The sequence below is a fragment of the Xenia sp. Carnegie-2017 genome, unplaced genomic scaffold (genome assembly GCF_021976095.1).
Source record: "Xenia sp. Carnegie-2017 unplaced genomic scaffold, XeniaSp_v1 HiC_scaffold_22, whole genome shotgun sequence".
Classification (NCBI taxonomy): Eukaryota; Metazoa; Cnidaria; class Anthozoa; order Malacalcyonacea; family Xeniidae; genus Xenia; species Xenia sp. Carnegie-2017.
In genome coordinates, this window is record NW_025813485.1 from 14530347 (window position 1) to 14548315 (window position 17969).

General features: G+C 33.6%; 2 protein-coding genes across 10 annotated transcripts; one reads left to right on the top strand and one right to left on the bottom strand.

Annotated features, from left to right (window-relative positions):
- Window positions 1-144: 144 nt before the first annotated feature.
- Window positions 145-10440, bottom strand: LOC124445629 (adenosine receptor A3-like). Of its 8 annotated transcripts, none has more exons than XM_046996374.1 (11): window positions 10267-10440; window positions 9000-9201; window positions 8775-8931; window positions 8135-8286; window positions 7455-8020; window positions 7252-7309; window positions 6780-6879; window positions 5232-5295; window positions 3553-3651; window positions 2012-2075; window positions 145-1508 (listed from the first exon to the last, which is right to left on the bottom strand). In XM_046996374.1, exon 11 carries the CDS (start codon window positions 1490-1492, stop codon window positions 488-490), a length of 1005 nt encoding a protein of 334 aa, XP_046852330.1. In that variant the 5' UTR covers window positions 1493-1508; window positions 2012-2075; window positions 3553-3651; window positions 5232-5295; window positions 6780-6879; window positions 7252-7309; window positions 7455-8020; window positions 8135-8286; window positions 8775-8931; window positions 9000-9201; window positions 10267-10440; the 3' UTR covers window positions 145-487. The 8 variants fall into 8 exon arrangements, 5 of the variants coding, with proteins under 5 accessions (XP_046852330.1, XP_046852331.1, XP_046852329.1 ...); XM_046996375.1 differs by adding an exon at window positions 4227-4728 and having other exon boundaries at window positions 7455-8286; XR_006948204.1 differs by lacking the exon at window positions 145-1508 and adding an exon at window positions 1674-1764 and having other exon boundaries at window positions 7455-8286.
- A 65-nt stretch (window positions 10441-10505) lies between these two features.
- On the top strand, window positions 10506-17565 carry LOC124445624 (SCY1-like protein 2). 2 transcript variants are annotated; one of them, XM_046996366.1, is made up of 19 exons: window positions 10506-10946; window positions 11513-11670; window positions 11751-11850; window positions 11949-11993; window positions 12059-12205; window positions 12808-13023; window positions 13120-13233; window positions 13313-13438; window positions 13513-13689; window positions 13916-14038; window positions 14133-14246; window positions 14660-14792; window positions 15246-15364; window positions 15502-15602; window positions 15679-15791; window positions 16012-16058; window positions 16137-16524; window positions 16631-16816; window positions 16994-17565. In XM_046996366.1, exons 1-19 carry the CDS (start codon window positions 10797-10799, stop codon window positions 17143-17145), a joined length of 2709 nt encoding a protein of 902 aa, XP_046852322.1. In that variant the 5' UTR covers window positions 10506-10796; the 3' UTR covers window positions 17146-17565. The 2 variants fall into 2 exon arrangements, with proteins under 2 accessions (XP_046852322.1, XP_046852321.1); XM_046996365.1 differs by having other exon boundaries at window positions 10507-10946; window positions 12802-13023.
- Window positions 17566-17969: the final 404 nt, after the last annotated feature.

The following is a 17969-nucleotide window of genomic DNA, read 5'->3' on the forward strand; positions in this document are numbered from 1 at the left end:
TTACGAGACTCTATCTCTGACTGCACTGAGATACGTGCATATATATATAGAATGTTACACAAACAGGATTTAAATTAATTACCTGTTGTGTTTGTGGCTAGATCATTGACATCATTTTCAAAATCAAAGATAATGTAAAAATGATAAAATTTAACGTATTTTTAATTATTTATCACTTGAATAGTCACAACATTCCTTAAATAAACTTCTACGTACAGCAGCAAATGCAGATGTCATTATCAACAACAAGCAAATTGACACGAATTGTCTAGCTTTTTTCCAGAAAGTGGAGACAGTCGTCATACATTAAACATCGAGTCAAAACTCAGACAAAGTTTTCTTTCCATGTTTAAGGATAACATCAAAAGAAGACTTTAACTTAAATATGTGTTCCATATCTTTTTGTCTATTTTTTCACGTCAAAACTTGTCATAATAAAGTAGAACAAAATTATACGCAGCATTTAGCATCATATCCAACAGATTTTTCAAGCCACCGTTTCTTCTTTTGTAGAAACACGAATAGAAAAATTGCTTGGTTCGTAAATGTAGCGGCTTCTTTGACTAGAAACTTTCCCTCTTATTCCTCTCAAAATATGGCACAATGAAGAGCGAAACTTTGGCAATCGATAAGCATAAACAACTGCATTCAAGACAAAATTGAGCAACTCTAACGGGAAAGATATGAAAGATGCATACTCCAGAGCTTTTGGTTTTGCATAGGATCGAAAGAAAATTTCGAAACCCAGGAATATTTGACCAATTATCAAGTGAGGTACTACGGTGATAAACAATATCAATGCAAGATAAAAGACGATCTTATTTAGAAAACTTTGATGTTGATTTTCCATTTGTGCCTTCCCAGATCTAATACTGCAGTGACGAGAAAACTGCTTTCCTTGGAATGCCTTGAAGGATTTTCCAAGTAAAATAATGATTCGCACGTATAAAAACAACATTACAAAGATGAGGAAGAGTAACTGAAATAAAATTCCAAACTTAATGTACTTATCGTACGGATGTGATAAGCTAACGCCAGCACCAAATATAAGGGATACAAGCCAAGTGACTCCGATGGCAAGAAAAATACGCTTGACGGTAACAATCGACTTAGCTTTGATAGGAAATTTTATAAAAATGTAACGTTCAATGGCCATCAGTAAGACGGTGATGAAGGAATTTTCCACACTTGCCCATATTGTCGACTTGATTACTTTAGATAAATAGTCGGAGTCGTATCGAGTAGCTTCTTTGGAACTACAGCTTTGAATGTGATATATTGAGTACAAACAAGACACAATACCTGTAAGAAGATCAGAAAACCCCAGACTAGTGATGAAATACATACTCGGGCGACGAAAGCATTTCAGCGGGTCAAAAAGCAGGACAATCAATAAAATTCCATTTGCAAATACAGCAGCAATTCCAACCACTAAAATGGCGACGAGGTATGGCAATGCCAAAGGATGTTTTAACGAGCACGTTTCATTCATTTCAAAGAAATACAATCTGAAAAATCAAAGAGACAAAGGCTTCGTTTTTATATATGAAACATTGCCCCATGATCACGTTTAGCCTAAATTTTCCACTTAATTATTTAGAAGATTCCATTAAGCAAATGTAAATTATTAATCATTTTCACGAGAAATATGAGAAAACTTGTTTACAGTTCAGTAGCAAATATAAGTTAACAAGTCACTAACTTTAACTTTTTACATCCTACTCCGTTTGAAAATGATCAAATGGACGCTCAATATTTTGTAACCTTTAAAACATGTTCATTGTAATTAAGCATATTGAGGTTTTCAACTTGTGCAACTATATATGTCAGTTTTTACGCTGAATAGCGAGGGTGTAATTGGGAAAATCGTTAGGGATGTTATATGTTAAACGAAACCAAACTTGAATGAAAAGTTAACTCGTGTACATGAGAACTAAGAACGACGTTTTGATATAATTTTGCTAATTATGGCTTTTTTTAAATGCAAATAATTTCAAAGTGATAATAATACTTTTGAAACCGCTGCTTCCCAAAGTCGTGTTGTGGCAAGCCGTTGATGAGACTCTCTTTTACGCCTAAAAACAATTATAAATACCATTGATTATAAGTGTAGTATCAGTTAAATGTGGTCAGTTTGTAATTTAACACTTGTTTCAAAGATCGTGAACAAATTGACTTATGAGCCCACAAGATGTGTATGAATTAAAGAATGATGCTAAAACCAAATTAATGTTTTACTTCCTTCCAAATATTTCCAATACCAACATGAGCTGTTGAATCGAACATTAAACATAAAAATCAGAAAAGACAAAATACACGATGTGAAATTTCGGAAATACCAATTAAAAATTTATTTTATTCGTTATCACGAGTCTATTAGCAATTTTAGACACTGACTGCAGGCCAATCTAGTGATAAAGTCTTTCATGAAAAGATGGTTATCAGACGAGGAGTATTAGTCCGAATCATACAAGATTGTAATTTCACACATTGTAAATTGCATGATTCTATAGTATACACAAATTTTAATTAAAATCACTCTAAAATAAAGAGTATGCCTTATATTGTATGTCTGTATGTATATTTCTATGTATGTGTTGCATCTATATTAGTTAACTTTCGAGATTGAAATTAGTACATAAAAAAACTGCAAAGTGAGTGCTATCACATGTGCCAGCATAAACTACTCAATATTTTGCATACGTTTTATACACCACATGCCAAGCAATAGAGTGGAGTAAAATTACTTTGTTAACAATAGCTAAATGCATGCATCACAAAACAAATCATATCAATTGATTGTAGAGTCCTATGTGCAGGCAGTGTAGTTTCCGTCAAATGAAATTTCGTCTTCTGATCAACGTTAAAAAGTAATTACTTGTACATAGCTGGGGCCAGATGTACAAAGGCCGAATAGGGCTATTCAATGGATAGCAATTTTTCTCAACGTTTAAAAACTCTCTTATAAGAGAAAAATATACGATTTGAACTGCGCAATCACTGAAATAAAGTATTGTTTCGAAGATTATTAAATTTCTCTGTCGTAAGAAAATAAAAACAAGTTTGAAAAATATGCTATCCAATAGATAACGCTATCCAGGCTTTGTCCAACAGGCCCCTGACCTATTAGTTAAACGTTGAAAGATGCAGCACAAATACAAGTTTCATGTAACAATATTTTCGGCAGGTATGACACTACTACTGTTTTGTAGATAGATATTGAATGCTTCACTCATCAAATTCCATTTAATATATACGTAGCAAAAAAAACAGTGAAACTTAAACTCAAATAAATAGTTTTCATAAATTATCAAATAAAAGGATGGAGTTAATATACTGAGAAGAAAAGTAAAATAGTAGCCAGTTGTTGAACATAGCTTTTGATAATCGCGCATAAACGAAAGACTTTGCAATAATGAGCGCATCCAAAAATCTTCCTTGCAGAAAGTTTCATAGTGAAAATTTTTTTTCGACCTTTAATTGATATTTTTCGAAAGTATTTGATGTCGTTCACGCTGCATAAATTCTACACAGTTCGTAATATATAATTACCTTTCAAGATGTTTTTTTCTTTTTCACAAATTTTCAAAATTTTGATTTCTTCTGTGCTCAACGAGATAGTGAGTTAGGATTAAGGAATGACCTTAATGTCTATATAAATGTACAATTAGAACCAGATGAAAAGAATTATATTTTTAAAGGTTTTTCTGAGAGTATCCGCGCTTTAATTAAACGAAAACTTCACGTCATTTATTCAAGTAATAAAACAGAACAACGTACAATATAACATACTGACGCACAAGTTGCTACACACTAAATTAATGTCCAGCCCATCTATACAAAATAAATAATAGCATGATTTACAATCAATTAGCACGGCCCAAACAATGTGTTCTTATAACATCACGTAACTTGTAATGAAACATTTGGAGCAATGTGTATAATATAGCATATATAACCGAAGAATTTATATTCACATCTTAAAATACATTTAAGAAACATGTCAGCCTATACCATCCCTACCAACATCAAAATTATGTAAATATTCTCTACTTATATGTCTAACAGGAACTAAAATCACCTATAATTTATAAAATACAATGCCACAAACGCTAATGACAACTTTTACGTCCCAACAATCAATAGTACTTGCATAAAAACACAAGCCTCCATATACATGTAAGAATTTCCAGCTTGCGTTAAAGAAGTAAATTTGCAATCCTTACTTGTAATGAACGCTATACTGGCACAGTATAGGGGACACTGCAGGGGCCTCATTTCTGACCGATAAAAACGAACCGAAGCCAGTATTCGCCTCACACATGCAGTAATTAATCCTTTAATGCGATTGTTTCAGCGCAGTCACGTTAAATAAACAGACGCAGCATTATTATTTGACATGATGTATCTTCAATGTTTTTACAATAATTGATAAAGAATTGTTCGTAATTTCATAAAAGCAAAGAACAACTCCTCGCATTAGACAATTTATGTAGTATATTGCATAGTAAATTTTTGTCATGTAAAATGAAATCTGCAACGTGAAATCTGCAGCTTGATTTAACCATGTTTTCCTATTGTAAGTTTCTATCATGTAATTATTCAAATCGTGGGTTTTCATCCTGTAGTTTTTACAACGTGGAAATTCAAATGTGTGACTTTTTCAAGGGATTCAGGAGTGCGTTAAATTTTAACGAGCACGTTTCATTCATTTCAAAGAAATACAATCTGAAAAATCAAAGAGACAAAGACTTCGTTTTTATATATGAAACATTGCCCCATGATCACGTTTAGCCTAAATTTTCCACTTAATTATTTAGAAGATTCCATTAAGCAAATTTAAATTATTAATCATTTTCACGAGCAATATGAGAAAAGTTGTTTACAGTTCAGTAGCAAATATAAGTTAACAAGTCACTAACTTTAACTTTTTACATCCTACTCCGTTTGAAAATGATCAAATGGACGCTCAATATTTTGTAACCTTTAAAACATGTTCATTGTAATTAAGCATATTGAGGTCTTCAACTTGTGCAACTATATATGTCAGTTTTTACGCTGAATAGCGAGGGTGTAATTGGGAAAATCGTTAGGGATGTTATATGTTAAACGAAACCAAACTTGAATGAAAAGTTAACTCGTGTATACGAGAACTAAGAACGACGTTTTGATATAATTTTGCTAATTATGGCTTTTTTTAAATGCAAATAATTTCAAAGTGATAATAATACTTTTGAAACCGCTGCTTCCCAAAGTCGTGTTGTGGCAAGCCGTTGATGAGACTCTCTTTTACGCCTAAAAACAATTATAAATACCATTGATTATAAGTGTAGTATCAGTTAAATGTGGTCAGTTTGTAATTTAACACTTGTTTCAAAGATCGTGAACAAATTGACTTATGAGCCCACAAGATGTGTATGAATTAAAGAATGATGCTAAAACCAAATTAATGTTTTACTTCCTTCCAAATATTTCCAATACCAATATGAGCTGTTGAATCGAACATTAAACATAAAAAGCAGAAAAGACAAAATACACGATGTGAAATTTCGGAAATACCAATTAAAAATTTATTTTATTCGTTATCACGAGTCTATTAGCAAGTTTAGACACTGACTGCAGGACCACCGCCAATCTTGTGATAAAGTCTTTCATGAAAAGATGGTTATCAGACGAGGAGTATTAGTCCGAATCATACAAGATTGTAATTTCACACATTGTAAATTGCATGATTCTATAGTATACACAAATTTTAATTAAAATCACTCTAAAATAAAGAGTATGTCTTATATTGTATGTCTGCATATATATTTCTATGTATGTGTTGCATCTATATTAGCTAACTTTCGAGATTGAAATTAGTACATAAAAAAACTGCAAAGTGAGTGCTATCACATGTGCCAGTATAAACTACTCAATATTTTTATACGTTTTATACACCACATGCCAAGCAATAGAGTGGAGTAAAATTACTTTGTTAACAATAACTAAATGCATGCATTACAAAACAAATCATATCAATTGATTGTCGAGTCCTATGTGCAGGCAGTGTAGTTTCTGTCGAATGAAATTTCGTCTTCTGATCAACGTTAAAAAGTAATTACTTGTACATAGCTGGGGCCAGATGTACAAAGGCCGAATAGGGCTATTCAATGGATAGCAATTTTTCTCAACGCTTAAAAACTCTCTTATAAGAGAAAAATATACGATTTGAACTGCGCAATCACTGAAATAAAGTATTGTTTCGAAGATTATTAAATTTCTCTGTCGTAAAAAAAATAAAAACAAGTTTGAAAAATATGCTATCCAATAAATAACGCTATCCAGGCTTTGTGCAACAGGCCCCTGACCTATTAGTTAAACGTTGAAAGATGCAGCACAAATACAAGTTTCATGTAACAATATTTTCGGCAGGTATGACACTACTACTGTTTTGTAGATAGATATTGAATGCTTCACTCATCAAATTCCATTTAATATATACGTAGCAAAAAAAAAACAGTGAAACTTAAACTCAAATAAATAGTTTTCAAATTATCAAATAAAAGGATGGAGTTAATATAGTGAGAAGAAAAGTAAAATAGTAGCCAGTTGTTGAACATAGCTTTTGATAATCGCGCATAAACGAAAGACTTTGCAATAATGAGCGCATCCAAAAATCTTCCTTGCAGAAAGTTTCATAGTGAAAATTTTTTTTCGACCTTTAATTGATATTTTTCGAAAGTATTTGATGTCGTTCACGCTGCATAAATTCTACACAGTTCGTAAGATATAATTACCTTTCAAGATGTTTTTTTTCTTTTTCACAAATTTTCAAAATTTTGATTTCTTCTGTGCTCAACGAGATAGTGAGTTAGGATTAAGGAATGACCTTAATGTCTATATAAATGTACAATTAGAACCAGATGAAAAGAATTATATTTTTAAAGGTTTTTCTGAGAGTATCCGCGCTTTAATTAAACGAAAACTTCACGTCATTTATTCAAGTAATAAAACAGAACAACGTACAATATAACATACTGACGCACAAGTTGCTACACACTAAATTAATGTGCAGCCCATCTATACAAAATAAATAATAGCATGATTTACAATCAATTAGCACGGCCCAAACAATGTGTTCTTATAACATCACGTAACTTGTAATGAAACATTTGGAGCAATGTGTATAATATAGCATATATAACCGAAGAATTTATATTCACATCTTAAAATACATTTAAGAAACATGTCAGCCTATACCATCCTTACCAACATCAAAATTATGTAAATATTCTCCACTTATATGTCTAACAGGAACTAAAATCACCTATAATTTATAAAATACAATGCCACAAACGCTAATGACAACTTTTACGTCTCAACAATCAATAGTACTTGCATAAAAACACAAGCCTCCATATACATGTAAGAATTTCCAGCTTGCGTTAAAGAAGTAAATTTGCAATCCTTACTTGTAATGAACGCTATACTGGCACAGTATAGGGGACACTGCAGGGGCCTCATTTCTGACCGATAAAAACGAACCGAAGCCAGTATTCGCCTCACACATGCAGTAATTAATCCTTTAATGCGATTGTTTCAGCGCAGTCACGTTAAATAAACAGACGCAGCATTATTATTTGACATGATGTATCTTCAATGTTTTTACAATAATTGATAAAGAATTGTTCGTAATTTCATAAAAGCAAAGAGCAACACCTCGCATTAGACAATTTATGTAGTATATTGCATAGTAAATTTTTGTCATGTAAAATGAAATCTGCAACGTGAAATCTGCAGCTTGATTTAACCATGTTTTCCTATTGTAAGTTTCTATCATGTAATTATTCAAATCGTGGGTTTTCATCCTGTAGTTTTTACAACGTGGAAATTCAAATGTGTGACTTTTTCAAGGGATTCAGGAGTGCGTTAAATTTTCACAACTATTGTATTAAGTTTTCGAGGGAAGAGGGCTGCAACCTGTCCAACAGCACGCTTCTTAAGGGCCAGAGAACTATTTAATCTTTGTTTGAAATTTCTATAACGGAATATTACACATTGAACATTTTCAATTCAATACTGAAATAGTTGATAGTTCTATGTATATAAAACATGTGGTCAAGACGACACTTAAACTCAAGGAATACTATACCGCGCAGCTATGTATAGCCTTTAAACCACTTTAAACCAGCAAGCCAACAATTACACTCCACATGAGTCATATCTTTTACACACTACGAGTGGGCGAGATAATCTCGCTATAACAGCAGTCTTGGTGCCATAGTGTTTTGACTTTACTCTAAACTAAATAGTATCAGAAAGTGCAAGGTTTAAATCTCGTCCAAAAACACGTGTTTTTCATCGGCGTAAAACCATGTCGGAATTAAATTTCTGATTCTCTCACGATGGCTTTCGATAAAAGTTCATCCAATGTGGTTCTAACCCCAAACAGATTTGATGTGATTTAATTGAACATTTGAAAAATAAATACTAAAATTTACATATATATGCGAAAATCAATTAGTGGCTAAGAGCAAAAATTATTTGCCAAAATCAATTTGCTGCTAAGAGCTTTTTTATAGAAACTTCAAACATCGGCTTCATATTGTTAAATTTTTTCAAATGCCTGATACTGTCATCTTGTTTTTATGGTATGGGCACGGATTTTGCATGCAGCGGCTCAACACTTTGTTTTCACAAGGAAGTAAAGGGGATGATTTGCAAAAAACAAGAGGGGACCCTCGGTCGGTACGCTGGTTTACTAAAACCAAATCTGCCCACGATACACTTACCTCACACTGAATGCGTTCTACCAAGTTGTTGAAGAACACATTTTAACGCAGCGTTTGTGAAAGGTAGGAAATGGATGGTGCCGGTTTACAGCAGTAACTGTCAAATGCATGACAATGAAGCAACTCTCAACCAGACTGAACTATCAAAGAGTGTCATCTAAAAGAATAGTTTAGTAAGTTATACACCAAGATTAACAACAATCAAAAATAGCTAATACGTATTACCTCGCTGAGAGTAATAAGCAATGAGCTGGTATGGAATTGGCCATGATTACCAACCAAGCAACAGTAGATATTGAAGAAAGTATTTGTACCACCTGCAAGATGCTTGTTCCATAATGCTTGGCAATAGCATTAGATCTTGATCTCTGATGGGAATCTGAATTTCTTTTGACTTGAGTGAGTAGTATTTAATGACGACGACAACCTTGACGTAAATCGTATTTTTCTCGTGACCAAAAAATAATATAAAAATCTATGAAGTTTGATGCCCTGCTCTTTTCACATATTTCTTGTTAAGAAATTTGAAAAGATAACATTGCTGAATTGGAGAAAGCAAACAAGTTAAAAGTTAAGGGAGCCTTCAGTTCACACCAGATGTATTCCAACTATTTTGTTTTAATGAATTACTTCTGCTGGGAACTTTCATCCAAAATCTTTTTCAAAATTTTTAGTCCATTTACTTGTTCAAAAAACGGTTCCATCTGCACAGAATATGCTTCAAACAACCATGATCAAAAACCTGCATGGTGTTTTGTATATCTCGGTTTGTTTGAAAAAATTTCAATGGTCACAGAGCTACGATTCAAAATGGATAGTCCATGAAATGAATAACATTGTAGTATTCTCATTTGAATGTTTAAAAAACTGCTATTTGAGGCTTGTGCAACTTGTCGCTGTAGTTCCTACAAGCTAAAACTAAAATGAATCTTTAAGACACCTACTTAATATGCATTCTGTTCTAGAAACTATTGGCCCTTTTACAGACTGAAATATGTTTCTGCAAAACTTACATAAAAATGATGAAATAGATGGAAAGCATGTTAAGGTATGACTAAAAACATGCAAAATTCCTTCAACCATGAATTGAAGTACACCAAATGAATTTGCTGATACTGATTTTGAAGTAGCTTGCTCCATCACAAATAATAAGAGAAATCATCTGAACATGCACAGTCCATTTGAAAAATTGTTCAACTTCACAGCCATGGCAACCATCAACTGGAACTACTTGCATTAATTTCAGAGTAAATAAATTCCTTGGTCAAAAATTAGAAATTGTTTGAGTATGATGTGGGATCCGCAAAATAGATTTCATCATGGCATGGAAATGGATAATTGTTGTAGCAAATATTATTATTAGATGATAATAAAGCGTAAATGAAGATATTGAATCAAGGTTCAAAGGTTTGATCAAATTTAAAAAAAAACACTCTCTTTTGACTGATAATCATAACATGGCATGGTGAAACTCAAAACATAGTTAACTTACCACATTATAACAATTGACGACCAAAAGAAAAAATGCATGGTTTGAAGACAGCAAGTGATTATAAGAGCGGTGATAACTGATAACAACACTCAAAATTTGTATGTTGAAACATGCAATTTCAACATATAAAGAGGAAATACAAACAGATAAAACCATTAATTTTTTTTTGACAACTGGCACGTGTTCTTTAACATATGTTCACATCATTCACATTTACATGGTGCTCCATGGCTCGTATGGTCATGCGCAAAGCAGCCAGAGTCATCAGTATTTACAACGGATGGAAATCAGTATAGAAAATCATATGAAGTCACGACCATTGAGTTTTATGGTCACGACCGTGTCAGTGTAAAATAGTTGTGTTTTGAAAACAGGAAACGTCATGGCACATGTGTTATTGTTAATTTTGTTTTGATTATAACCAAATAATCACAGTCAATGTGCCACACATGGAAGGACATTTCTTTCCTTGTTTTCTTTTATAAAAATCTTATATTACCTTTGTTAAACGCTTGAAACATTTTATAAATATGCAAATGTTTGACAGACTGAAGAAAACTGTTACATCAGTAATAGGCAATCCAGTTTGTCGTGAGTATGAAATAACAAATCAAAGAGGAACTTGTGGTCCTGGAGGTTTGTGGAAAATTTATGATGGCCGCAAGAAGTCAACTGGACAGGTAAATTAGAAGTAATTATTGAATACCCTGCCACTGACCACTGTGCCGCATACCTAAAAAACTACCTTCAAGCATAACACCTGAACCCTAATCCTTTTCCTAATCCAACCTAGCCTGATAAGTGATTATTGTGTGCTGTCTTTGTGGCAGGGTGTTCTATAATTGTGCCCACCATCAAAACTGTTTGTTAGAGCAATCCAAAAGAACACGGCTCAAGGCTTTACCATAGCTTAGCCAACCAACAAGTTTTGGTACTTCAATGTAAATTTCAGATCTTTGTCTATTTTCATTTCTTTAGTTTCAAATCTATTGTTTTCACTGATACTTAACACAGAAAAGTTTATGATCAAATTTGCGGACTGGCTACAATATTGAGTCTGACAATTTTCATGTGTTGTTTTTTCATTTGTTGCCATTACATTATGTATGCATCATTTCTTTTATGTTTCAAATCCTATGTTACCTCTTCATGACCTCCTCTCTGGCAATTTTTACTTTGTGTTTAATGTCTCGAAACTATCCGACTATATCAAAACAAACATGACAATGTCAACATTACACTGTAGGAAGTATCTGTGTTTGTTTTTGAGAAGAAAATTTTGGAAAAAATTGATAAAAAGTCAAGTGAACTAATATTAGAAGCAATGAAATGTGGACCTACAAATCTTGCTAGACTACGGCATCCAAGGTTGTTAGTGGTCCAACATCCTCTTGAAGAATCAAGGTATTGAACAAATTCACACTTATAGACTATAAGTGTCTACCTATTTCTTATGCTTAAAGAAATTTTATTGCAATTCTTAGGGATAGTCTGGCTTATGCTACTGAACCTGTGTTTTCTTCATTATCAACCATCTTGGGTGATCATGGAAACTTTGTGTCAGCTGTACCAAAAGATGTTCAGGTAATGAGATGTAGCATTATGCGTTAGGCCTTTGGAGTTTTTTTCACAACACATTTAATCCATTTTCAAGTCCTAACTAAATACAACTGTGGTTTCAGGATCATGAATTATATGATGTTGAAAAGGTTTATGGATTATACCAGGTACTAATACTCCTCTAAGATGTTATACACTTTGTCTTTTGATGGTTCAAATTCTGCTATTTTAGATAGTTGAAGGATTAGTTTTTCTTCACCAAGATGCTAAACGTCTTCATGGGAACTTAACAACCCAATCTGTTGTTATTACAAAGAATGGTCAGTGGAAGATTACTGGCTTGTACTTCAGTAAGATGGCAACATCTTCTGATCAACAGGTTCGCCCTTGGATTATATTGATTGTACCATGATGCACCATAAAGTAGTTATGTCACCTGCCAACACATATAACTCACTGTCACTGCAAATAGAGTAAATAAACACAAAATTATGCATCCAGCAACAATCTAGATTACAGATACTATTAGAGGCAGTATTGAAGTGTTATTGGTTACCAGGTCCCCAGTATCCAGATCCTGCATGTATGTACATCATTTTGGAATTCCAATCTTACTAACTTGTCTCAATTTCTTGATTCTTATTTTGCATGCAGTGTGCGAATTAGTTCAGAAAAAACGATGTGCAATTTTTTTGACAAAAGTGTTTCTTTATAGGCATAATCAAATCGATATTACGTTAATTATTGTATAGCGCTAATTGCTAAATTAATATTTTCAAACGTGAACAAATTCATATGATTTACGACAGTGTTTTTCGTTAAAACCGCTGATTTTTGCACATCGTTTGAAAAAGTGATGTGCAATTGTTTTCATTTTAGCTAAAACAATGTGCAAATTGCACATTGCACATTGTTTGCATATACGTACAATAGTGAATTGATGTATTTAAAGCAACAATGTAAATTGCATCAAAGTTTCAGGCATCATTTAGTTGCCGAGGATGGGACTCTCAATTGAATCCTCTGTGTCAACCTGAGCTGAACTATACTGCACCAGAACACATATTGTCAAGAACATGCTCAACATCAGCAGATTTATTTTCCTTGGGCATGTTCATTTATGCTGTTTATAATGGTGGAAAACCACTGTGTGATTGTCAGGGTGACATTTCCAAGTACAAGAAATTTGTGGAAAAGGTTAGCACAACTTTCAAAATTATTTTTTCTTATATTCCAAGTCTATAGGAATCCGAAATCCTATACCAGCATTGTATGTGTTATTTTGATTTCCAGATTAGTCAAACTTCCCCGTCTCTTGGTAATGTTCCTTCAGATGTTGAAGAACATGTAAAATATTTACTTTCCGTTTCACCAGAAAGGAGACTTGACATTCACCAACTTTCTAAGGTTAAAGTTAAATAAAATTCTGCATGCTCACTGGTTTGGCTTTTCTCATTATTTCAAAATATCAATGAATTTCATGCAGGTGCAATATTTCGACAACGTTGCAGCTCAAACTCTTCATTATTTGGACACATTGATGCAAAGGGACAACATGACCAAGTCACAGTTTTTTAAAAGTTTATATAAAATAATCTCAATGCTACCAAAGGTAAGCTCCTTAAAAGAATAACATAGATTATTAGTCGTGTGCATCCTAACACTCGTTGTATCTTTATTATATAGCGTGTCGTTCTTCAGCGAGTGCTACCTCATTTATGTCTTGAATTCAGTAATCATGCCATGATTCCTTTTGTTCTTCCCAATGTCTTACTAATCGCTGAAAATTGTTCCAACGAAGAGTATTTCGAATTGATATTCCCCAAACTTATTCCCGTTTTGAAAATTCAAGAGCCCATTCAGGTGTGAACGCAAAACACTACGTAATATATGTTGATTTAAAATTTACCTTAAAAATAATCATTTGATTATTCTACCATCAAGTTCCTTTGGAAATTACATTCAAAGCTTTTTTGAATTACATTCAATTTACAGAATTTTTGTGATTGTCTATAGAAGGACTTTTTGCGTAGCTACGATATAGATGTTACCTAGTGATTCATCTTTCCTTGCGCGTTTCTCTATGCAGGTTGTACTAATATTGCTGAAGAAGATGGAGCTACTGTTGACAAAAACACCAAAAGAATCAATTCAACATCATGTCCTGCCGATGGTATTTCTCGCACTGGAGGCGCCATCAGATCAAGTCCAAGTAAGTTATAAAATAGCATTTTGCTGTAGATTCGTTAATTTAGTTCGAATTCCGTGGTACATCGCCTTTCTCACATTATCTTTTTTGTTTTTAGGAATTAGCTTTGACAATCATTCCAAATTTTGCTAAAATGATCGAGTATGCTGCCATGAAGCACTCCATTATTCCAAGAATCAAAACACTTTGTCTTAAAACAAGTACATTTTCTGTAAGTTTAATCTATTGTACAAACATAAATATACTGTCTCTTGAGATGATACACAGCTATCAGCAAGTCGTCATTATTACTAAGTTGTAATTGCTTAAGTGAGAACAAAGAGAATGGTATGGATATAGTGGTGAATCGCGAGAATCATAGTTGGTATTGTATACAGTGAAAGTAATAGAGGGTGTTGTACGTGTACAACGAAAGTCATTATAGGTAACATACTAACAAAAAATTGAGGATAATGTATACAGCTAATATCATAGAAGATAATGTACGCAGCGACAAAATAGAAAGTTATTTATACAATAAATCATGGTGTGAGTTACATCACTTACAAGTAAATATTCAAACTTAAACTGGATATATGTAAACTGCATGGGATAGGTGAGGATATTGTTTGTACATTCATATAGGTTCGCGTTAACTGTCTCGTGTGCCTGGGAAAGATACTAGAGTACTTGGATAAGTTTCTTATAATAGATGAAATTTTTCCTCTTTTTCTGGAAGTGCCTAGCCGCGAGCCGGCAGTTTGCATGGCTATTTTAGGTAAGTTTCATATTTGAATGATACAAAGCTTTCCAAAACGTTCTTCTACCACTTGTTATATTTAAGAAATAAAAAATGTTTACTGTGTTTGCAATGGCTTATGCAAACCGAGGAGACCTTTGGGTGAAGTCGAGAGCAGATCAGTGCAAGCCCGAGACCGAAGGTTGCACATGCTTGAGAGTTCAAACAAACATCTCCGATGTTTCCATTAGCCAGTGCAAACACGAAAAACATCTTTTATTTCATTTACAGATGATAATGCGAAACAGTCAAATTTAAATTTCCTCTAATATATATTCATGGTTGATTTGCAAATTCTCTTTGATTGATTGATTGATCGATCGATCGATTGATTGATTTGATTGGTTTAACTCACATCGGTTTGCACTGACTAATGCAAACACAGCTATAGACTAATCACCGAACGCGTTTTATTGTTTTTTGTTTTTAAAGGTATATATAAGCAAACGACAGTACATAAGAAATTGAGTCTTGATAAAGATTATATAGCAAAGTCAGCTCTGCCGTTCTTATTACCACTGTCAGTAGAACCTGGTCTTAACATCTCTCAGGTAAATTTATAAGTCTTATGTTGCCTCTCTCATTTCACATTTTATTTCCTTATGGGCTGTTTTACCCAATAATTTAAACAAGCATGATATTTTTAATATTATATGCCTAGCATTTATACCATTTTTGAACATTCTAGTTTTCTCAGTTTATGTCTGTAATACGTGAATTGATAAGCCGTGTTGAAACAGAGCAGAAAGCTAAGTTACAGCAGTTGAAACAAATGCAAGAGGAGACAAAGTATGTACATCTTAGCGTGATTTGATTACCTGGTACTCTTGTTAGTACCTTTTAAGTTCATGTGCTAAACTTGCAGGTCATCTCTTGCCTTTGCTCAAGAAGTGCAGGACAGCAAACAAATGGATGATCTCATGGGCCAAGTCACAAATTTATTGTCAACAAGTTCTAGTGCAAAAACTGAAAAGAAAGGTACAAACAAATTTAGTCGAAAATTCCTAAAGTGGAAAATGTATTTTAGGATTTAGAAAAGTAGCGCTGTGAATGATGCCAGTAAATAAATGGTTTTGCTGCAAATGATAAGTAGATGGAAGCTTATTGTACATCTAAATAAAAATTTACTTCCTACATAATAACCTCGGGCAAATAAAGAATTCTTTTCTTTGTTGAAATTTTATTTTTAAAATTTTAGACGCTTTAAATTCTGACAACAAAAGTGGAGCTAATGGAAGTGCGGCAGTATGTAGACATACATTGTAATAAATTTGAAGTGCTTGGATTAAAGATAGCATAAATTTCCATGTACGTTTCTTTTAGTTCAACAAGTTCTTTGGTTTCACAAATGATGGAAACGAATCTCAGAGCATCAAAGAACTTCAAGTAAATCTGAGTGATACGACTTCATTGACGCCCGTAAAATCTCTTAATTCAAACCAACCGTTGACGCGAAGTGCGGGAACGTCCGCAACCACGAACACATTTCTTCATTCATCAGTAAATCGAAATCTCGATATGATAGCTCCTCCGGCCTCTCAAAATACCAAGTTTAATGGATCGGCTAACAACGTTGTAACGCGTAATTTTCCAACACAATCATCCGTCCTTCCATCGCAGCCTTCTCAACTAGGTTTACGTCCCAGTGGTGTAGGTAACTGGCCAATGGGTATGTTTTCTATGGGTGCTGGTGGATTGTCAAATAATGTAGGTAAGGATAATTAGGGTTAAAGCGTTATATTCTCTGATGCTTCACTACGACACGACACATGATATGTTTGCGTCAGTAATTTTTCAATAAATTCGTGTTTTTTTAGGAATGATGCCTGGAGGCAATGCCGCGTCATCGTGGAGACCGAACGCACCTCAACTAGGGAACACTTCATTTTCTCTGAATTCCTTGGAAATTCCGGGATTTCAGAGCAGCCAGTCACATACAAAAACCCTCAACCAACTGAAATCAATGCAAGGAGTCCAAGGACAAGTTGCAACACAAGTTCGAGGCACGTATGCACATAAAGTTGCTGATGTAGTAATTTTAATGTTGAATATAAATGTTGAAAGTTCATTGGCAAGAATATAAAGCCACGCAGCCAATAATACCTTTCTACAAACAGTGCATGTTCCTAAATTTAATGAGCTACCTTGAGTCCGATCTTAAATGAACTTTTTGTATATAGGTTCACCTAAAGTTCCTCCAGAGCTTATGACAACATCACCAATGCACCAATTATTGACAATGGGAAATCAAAATTCCGGATCAAATGCGCCCATCTACAATCAGAACTCAGAACAGCAACAAAATACTGATTTACTGGATATATTCGGATAATATAGGATTGAATAAGGATACCTTCACGTTCGCGCCCAATTAGTTTATATATAGGATTATTATTTAAACGATGAAAAAATAATCTCTTGAACTCATTTTACAATTCCTATCTTAATAACTTTACTACAATCTATGGAGATTCCGGTATACTAGTTAGAGGTAAACATTTCTATTTGGAAAGTTGTCTTTATGTGATTTTTCAGTGGTTTTTCTAAACTATTGAATTCGCACAAGGGAAGTGTCTATTACCTGCGAATAATTGAAAACTCTTTGAGAGTATGTAAAGAATCTATGTGAGAATCCGTAATATCGAACTTTTGAAGTTCTTATAACTAATTTATAACAATTGAAATGATGCATATTAATTGACCGTAATTGTTATTCTGTACAAGCTAAAATAAAAGAGTTGGTGTTTAATGACATGGGTTTGGGGTCAGTATGTTGGTGACAAATTGCATACTTCCTTCAGACGGAATTAATTTACTGGTATCATAACTTTTACAGGGTTGAACTGGTACGGAAGTTACGCGAGGTAATGCGTTGCCAAAAAAGGCATTTATTCTGGCTTTAAGAGTAATTCACCACTTAGAGTGGCGGTTAAAATATTTTTTGAACTTTAAAAATTTCAATGGAGGATGAAAACTTAAATTTGAGGGTGTGGCAGCACCCTCAATAAGTCCGTCTATATCAGCAAAGCTGAATAAACACCACTTCCTGTAATAGAAGTGAAATACCACAAGATTTTATCAAACTCAGATTGGTTGGCTTCAAGCAGTGACAGGTTATCTCTGTTCTTGTCTTCATTTCCTGCAAGCAAGTCCAAT